The sequence below is a fragment of the Octodon degus genome, unplaced genomic scaffold (genome assembly GCF_000260255.1).
Source record: "Octodon degus isolate 3935 unplaced genomic scaffold, OctDeg1.0 scaffold00116, whole genome shotgun sequence".
NCBI classification, from domain to species: Eukaryota; Metazoa; Chordata; class Mammalia; order Rodentia; family Octodontidae; genus Octodon; species Octodon degus.
Genome location: NW_004524692.1, coordinates 5091649 through 5099494, shown reverse-complemented (window position 1 = coordinate 5099494; position 7846 = coordinate 5091649). Strand labels below are relative to the sequence as shown.

General features: G+C 36.3%; 1 protein-coding gene across 2 annotated transcripts in view; it reads left to right on the top strand.

Moving 5' to 3' along the window:
- Atf6 (activating transcription factor 6) overlaps positions 1 to 7846 on the top strand; it is a 274808-nt gene that overhangs the window by 31410 nt on the left and 235552 nt on the right. The window contains exon 7 of one of the 2 annotated variants that reach the window (XM_023699786.1): positions 3875 to 4017. In XM_023699786.1, the coding sequence (XP_023555554.1) occupies positions 3875 to 4017 (143 nt within the window). Of the gene's footprint in view, positions 1 to 3874; positions 4096 to 7846 lie in introns of both variants that reach the window. The other variant, XM_012516641.2, reaches the window with a different exon arrangement.

Here is a 7846-nt window from a genome sequence, read left to right as displayed (position 1 = left end):
CCGTGGTCCCTGTGCTTCGCTGAACTTGTTCTAAGTAGGTGCTTTAGACCACTGAGCCATCTCTCCAGCCCCAGTATTTCCATTTTCTAGAGCTAAAACTAGGCACAAAGAAATTATTTGCCCAAAGTTTCACTGAGGTAGTCTTATTTTAGACAAAGTAGGCATTTAGTAAATGCTTGATACACAGTTTGAAATCTTTGAACAAAGTGTAAAAGAAAGAACTGACCATCAAAACCAGTGAGTCATACATAGTCACAAGTATCCAGTATTGAGTCCAGCTGCTTTCCATTAAGGGGATTTGCATGTAATGCCAGAGAGGGTTTGGAGCATGCTGAAGTGGATAAACAGCCTTTTGTATGTCCTTTTTATCTGTTCCTATGCAGGGAACGGTAGTAACTATGTTCAGCTGCTAACTAGTTGAGGCCCCAAACAGTCCTTTGCGTTGTTTTATGGTCTGGTCATCATTTAGCAAGTCAGCACCAGAGCCTTTTGTTCTTGAACTTGTGGTAATAGAGATTTGGTTTTCTCTCTATTCTCTCCTGAACTCCAACACAGCTAGAATATTCAGGGGTTTATGTTTGTTTTTTTTTGGCGGAACTGGAGATTGAACTTGAACTCAGGTCCTTGTGCTTGCCAGGAAGCGCTTATTCCACTGAGCCATCTCCCTCGCCCCAAGATTCATGGGTTTAAATGCTGGGTAACTTGAGGATAGTTGGGCATTTGGGGATGAAGGACCTTGATATGCAGCGTAGGAAAAAAGGACGGCAGCGGCCTGCTTGGACTGGAGCCACACTTGGTGCACAGACTTGCTTTGGTGACCCTCCGTCTCCCTCCCTTCATCCTGAGCTTCTCAGCAGGGGGATGGCGATAACTAGGCAGTGGGCAGACTGAATTATTTTTCTTAATTAGTTTTAAAAAATACTATTAAGACATCCAAATATGTTATACTTTAAAGCTAATCCAAATATGTTATACTTTTTCATCCTGAGCTTCTCAGCAGGGGGATGGCGATAACTAGGCAGTGGGCAGACTGAATTATTTTTCTTAATTAGTTTTAAAAAATACTATTAAGACATCCAAATATGTTATACTTTAAAGCTAATCCAAATATGTTATACTTTAAAGCTAATGCTTCAATGTATATCTGAAGGTAGAAGTTTGATTTTTTTGTTTTGTTGCTTGAGACAGAGTCTTACTATTTAGCCCAGCCTGGTCTCAAACTCACCGTGATTATCCTGCCTTAGCCTGCAATGCGCTGGTATTATAAGTGTGTGCTATCACACCTGCCCTTATCTTTTCTTTAAAATGACTTGGTTCTGTGTTTGCCATCCCCTCTACTCTTTGGAATATTCCCGAAATTTTGAACAGTGTTTATTTTAGGAATGGGGAGGAAAATCTTTTTATTGTAATTCTTGAGTTTGAAGGATAGGAAGCATTGCTTTCTGTAAGGCTGTTCTCCAGGTATTGGGCTAATTCAGTGGTTTCAGTCTGTAAACTCTGGACCCTGAATATGGATGAGGAGAGTAGTAGCCTGTGGTATTTTGCAAGGCATTCTTAAATTTATATCTGTAACAAGCATTTTCTATAGAAAAAAATAATTTGTTTCATGTATCATTTATAGCCATTTTTCAAATCTCTGTGGCTGTATTTCAGATTAGTGAACTACAGATTCATTTTATGTTTGTTTGGTTTTTTTTTGATGGAACTGGGGATTGAATCAGGCCCTTGCACTTGCCAGGGAAGTGCTTATTCTACTGAGCCATCTCCCTGGCCTAAAGATTCATTTTAAATTATTTCTGAATAGCCTTTTCTCATTATGTATTTTCTCAGTCTATAGAAACTGAAAGGGCGACCATGACCATCTTGGGTGACTATCATTTTTTTTTTTTTTTTTTTGCAGAACCAGGGATTGAACTCAGGCTGTTGTGCTTGCCAGGGAAGCGCTTATTCCACTGAGCCATCTCTCAGGCCCCGACTACCAATATTTTTGATATTAAAGAAAAATTCTTACATTGAGGGTTTTTAACTCTTGGTTTAGATTTTAAATTATGTTGAAATATTTTTGCATAATGCTGTATTGACTGTAATTTCTTATTAATTAAAATCGCAGCCCTTGGTCCTGTGCTATTTACCTTATTCATTCTTTTTTCTGCACAGTTAGCTTAAACATATTTATGTCTGCTTATGAGCCATTTCTTCATTCTGTGTTTTTATTTCATAATGAAAGTTAGTAGAAAGAAAAATGAGAAGGTAAAAATGTTTAGTGATCATTTATGCCCAAGTAAATTGTATGTATTCCAAAACTTTGAAATTATTTTGAAATCTTTCTTCTTACTAGCTTATTAACTTATCTGGAGTAAAATGCTATCAGTTGCTTTTTGAGGTCATCTGAAACAGAGACTTTGATTTCATAAAAGTAATCTTTTTAGCCAAGACAGATGTTTCCAACAAACAAGTGTTCTGAAGGATTATTTTGATTTTTAGTTTTTCCTTATCCTTTAAAATTTCAGCCTGAGTTTGACATGAGTTATGTTAAGCTGTCTGAAAGTATAATGCTGCTTTTCTCTTGAAAAGAAGTATAAATTTATACGGACTTTTTAGTTGCTGGTTACTATCATACCTTTGTTTTGCTATGTAGGGCCAGGCAGCTGTGGATATTAGGGAAGGCTTTCAGCACCTTATGTAATTGACCATATCTAAAAAGAAACTCTTAGCAGAAAAGTGTTATTTTTAATAGATCACTGTTTTGAGCTGTGTAAGGCTTTAGAGTAATGATATTAAGTCTCTTCACGTAAGCATAAGTTTAACGTAAATGTGAATACTAATAAAAAAACTAGAGGGCTATTTGGTAGGGGTTATCTACAGAGTATTTTAACTTATGTATTTGTATTTACTGTGCTTGTTAGCTAAGAATTCATCTCAAATGGTTTTAAGATTTTAAGTTGCTAACTGTTCACATATGGTATCATGTGTTTGTAAGTTGTATTAATTTAAAATATATGTTTTCTCATATGAAATGTTTACTTTTTATTTTTTTATTTTTTATTTATTTATTTTTTTTAGGTACAAACCTCTTTTTTTTTAAGTCAACAGAAAATGGAAATATACTTTTTTGAAATCTTAAAAAGATGACATTTGACAGTAGAAGAAAGACTGCAAGACAAGGGAAAAAGGGTAGGGGGTAAGGGAGGGGATATAGTATCAGGGAGAGTGGATTTGAACAAAGCACTATATATGTATGTATGGAAGTGACACAGAACTATTAATTTGTACAAGTAAGTAATAAATTATAAAAATAAAATAGCCATTGCTATAACTTAAGAAAATATGTGTGTGTGTGTATATATATATATATATATATATATATATGGTTTTCTGTGTTTGATATGAAAGATTTGTGATCTGTAATAGCAAAATCCTTTTAGCACTAATAAATTTCAGGGGCTAGTATTTAGGCAATCTATGTATAACAGCAAATTTGATATGTGTATAGTTGAGAAATATAAATATGGAAATATCTTTTTTGTTATTGTTTCTTGAGTTTGAATCTCACTCTGTTATCCAGGCTGGCCGCCAGCTCCTGGGCTGAAATGACCTTACTGTCTCAGTTTTCCTACTGTTGGATCTCCAGGCGTGTGCTACTGCACCTACTCTACAAGTAGACTGTTGATAATTCAAAAGGAATGAATTTGTTGGTCTCATTATAAAACAAAGCAGCAGAGCCAGCATGCTGGTGTGCTGCTGTGGCTATGTGTAAAATCCTTCGGTTTTGATCTTCCCTTGTTACATCTGCAGAAGAGACAACGTGCTAAACTGCTTTCCCTGCTACAACGGTTGTGCCCTCTCTGATTACTTCTCTTTTTTTCTAATGCAGGTCAGACCATTGTGCTCTCTCAGCCTGCTGTGGTTCAGCTTCAGGCTCCTGGGGTTCTGCCCTCTGCTCAGCCCGTCCTTGCCGTCTCTGGGGGAGCCACACAGCTGCCTAGTCATGTGGTGAATGTGGTGCCAGCGCCTGTGGTGAGCAGCCCAGTAAATGGAAAACTTTCTGTGACTAAACCTGTCCTGCAAAGCGCCACAAGAAGTGTAGGCTCAGATGTAAGTTTGAAGTGCAGTGCTTTTTGAATGCCTCATTTCAAAAAACAAAAAACACCTTTTGCATTTGTTGCCCTGTTTTTTTTTTTGAAGTTGTCATATGGCGTGAAATAAGAGTGCATTGAATTGCACATTCCATTGTTGGTGGGAAATTAGTGTGGGCTAGTTATGTCAGAATCTAAGGTTTTTAAAAGTCTGCAGTGGCTCTCTGAGCAGTAAAGTATGCATACTTCCCTTGTGTTTACTCCTTCTCTAGAACCTTCTCACACTCCGCATCTACCCCCTCAGGGTACACTGATATTGTACAGATTCTTTCATATTCCCTGATTGAAATGCTTTTAAGAATTCCCCAGATAAGAGCCTAAGTCAGGTTTTATATTTGGCTTCTCTCTTGAATTTTTGAAGTTTTCAGCACTGATAATGATGTCTTGCTACTCTGAGGAATTCTGCCTCTTCAAAATTATTCATCTTTGTGAACATTCAAATTTTCTAGCATGTTATAGGGATTTCTTGTAACTTATAAATCACAGAGTTTCCTAAGATCTGTCTCTTTCTAGCCTGTGTGTAAAACTTGCCAGGCTTTCTTTCAAAGTGACTAGAAATAGCTCATGTGGTTATTTATTCAACAGTAACTGAACATGAAGGTCCTAAAATGTAGTCGAAGTAAAATGATCAAACTAACAGAGGATTGTTTAAAATTATGATTTCTTTAAAATAAAATGGATATTCCTTGTTACTCCTTCCCTTTTTTTTGTATTGTAGGGAAGGGTCTGCAGTGTATTCAGGGTCTCACTACCAGATCGGACTTGTAAGGATTCTCCTGTTTACAGCCTCTCAAGAGCTGGGATTACAGGTGTGTGCCACCACGCCCAGTCTCAACTCCTTCCTTTCTTAAGATAAATTACTTTTAAAATGTTTTCCAAGTAAACCCCCCCCCCAAGAAAAAAAAAATCTAGTGAGTTATGGAGGTTGTTTCTAAGACTACTATCTGGTCTGCCTGCCTACCAGAATTTATTAACCAGCATATCACTGACCCATTTGTTGTGAATTTGCTCTGCTGTTCCATAAATACAAGCAAGTAATCTTAGTTGAGTGAATTATAGGACTCAAAGGAAGAAGTATTGCTGAGCAGAGCATCCAAGAGTAGAGCATCCAAGTTCTAATATAGGAGACCTGTAATTTATGTAGACATTGAAAACAGTGCAAGTCCAGACACTGAGTGCGAAAATTAGTGCCATATGAGAATACGGGACATATAAGAATTCAGGTTGAATATTTTGTTATACTATTTTCATTACTAGAATAAGAGCACAATACTTATGATGCAGTAGGTACTAACACACAGTATGTATTTTAGATAGATGGTTGTTTATTTTCTTCTTATTTTTTATATGTATTTAGTACAGGGTCTACAGGGTGGTTTATTTTAAAGTGCTCTGAAGGTGCAAAGTGAAGACAGAATAGGAAATCAAGAGTAGAAAAATATTGACAGGAATGGAGGGTGAGTGTATATAATCCTCTCATTTTGGTACATGGGGAAAATGTTTTTCTTTTCTTTTTCTTTTTCTTTTCTTTTTTTTTTTTGGTACAGGGTCTTGCTATGTAGTTCAGATTTGTAATGATTCCCCTGTCTCAGCCTACCCAGTACTGGGATTACAGGTGTGCGCCACTTCAGGGCCAGCACAGTGTGCTGGGGGTTAGGGTTGGCATGGCATGAGGCACCAGGGATCGAACCTGGGTCCTTGTGCTTGCCATGTGGGCACTTATGCTGCCCAGCAATGTTGCTAGCCCAACATGGAAAGTATTCTTAACGATAAGTCAAAGAATAGTAACAAAAATAAAGAAATTGCGCGTTATTTTCAATTAAGAAGTTGTACAACTAACAAGAAAAGAGTATGTTTTATACAGGAGACTAAAAAGGTTAAAAATGAGGAAAGAAGATTTAAAAAGAAATTTAAGGGCCGGGGAGTTGGCTTGGTGAAATAACTGTTTCCCTGGCAAGGGCAAGGGCCTGAGTTCAATCCCTGGTTCCACAGGGGAAAAAAAAAAAAAAAAAGAAAAAAAAAAAAAAAAAGAAAGAAATTTAAAAGATTCCTTAAAATTTCCATTGAATTCTACTTAAATTATGAATTTGAAAGTTTTTTATGTGATGTTCCCTATGAAATTAACAATAGAAAATATTTGAAGTTGCTCTTATGTATATGATGTTAGGACATTTAAGATATTTTTCACAAAATACTTTAGACATAAAAAAGATAAAAGCCTAATTATCTTTTAAAGTGTATAGGTCAATAGTGTGCCATAGTTGTTAAAAATATTGATGTAATCTAGGTTTGTATAAAATGATTATAACATCCCAGGCAAGGTGAAATCCAGAGAACAGAGATAGGGTGGGGAAGGTGTCTGCAAATCTCTTCATAGGTAGAAGAAAAGTTTAAGAGGTGGGATTAGGGGCTCAGGGGAATAAGGGCCTGCCTGGCAAGTGCAAAGTCCTGAGTTTGATCTCTGTAAGCACAAAAAAAAAAAAAAAAAAAAAAAAGGCTGGACCTGCAAAATAGAATGAAAGTAGACCTGCGAGCCGTCACCTGGAACATGAAATTTGAAATTTGTCAGGGCTGGGGAGATAACTCAGTGACATAGGTACCAAAAAAAAGAAAAAAAAAAAAAAAAAAAAGGAAGTTATCATGTGGAAAATTGTTTTGAGTTTGGGAGGACTTTTCTAGAGTATATGATATAGGCTAAGCTATAGAAAGGTCCTGTTTAATCTTAAGATTTTTTTTTAAAAGATAGCCATTATATTTAGACTAGAAGAAGACAGTATCCAAATAATAAGCATCTGAACATTGGTGATCATTTTATGCTACTAATTTTATAATTTTGAAACATATTTCAGTTAATTATATGTTAGTCAAATAGCCAGATATCTTTTATTGGTTCATTCATGTGAAAGATGATGTCTCTTCTGCTTTTGCATTCTTAAGAGGGCTCTGAAAATTTGTGGAGTAATTTTCCAGCAAAGTCTCAGTTAAGACTGAGGACATGAAGAATGAGGAAGTATAGTACTGATAAATATTAGTTTTCGGTTTTGACAATACTTACTCTACATTCTTACTATTTTTCAAAATGTAGAGTTCACAGTATTATAAAAGATTGAAGTGGTCTGTGTTTAGTACAAGAGGCTTAAAGAGTATTAGAATGATTTTCTAGTCAACTTGCATTGAGGCTTTGTTCTTATTTTTACTTGCCAGCATATTACAAAGTGAGCCAAGCCTTGTCTGTGTGAGTTTTTTGGTAGAGGCTATGATGGAATATTTGTTGAAGCATCAGTCTGTCCTATCAGCTGGCCAACCCAAAGTAACCCCAAAACACGAAGTAAATCTCTTCCAAAAGGAGCTGTAGAAGAGAACTTTGTTCTGCTCATACAGTCTCTGTTAGTAACTTGGTTGACCTCAACAGTGCATGTGTTTGTTAGTCTTAAGTCTTGTTAAATTAGGATAAATTTGAATTAATATAAATTCCTAATTCCAAGTGGTAAAAAAACAAATTATGCATTTATTGTGCTTTTACGCCAAAAGTGTGGTGAAAAACTTAAAATTCAACAGAAGTATTGCCGGATGTGGTGGCACACGCCTATAATCCCAGCATGCAGAGGCAGGAGGAGTGTGGTGAGTTGGAGACCAGCATGGGCTACAAAGTGAGCTTAAGGCCACCCTGAATTGCATAGTGAGACCCTGTCTCAAAAAGACAAAAAAAA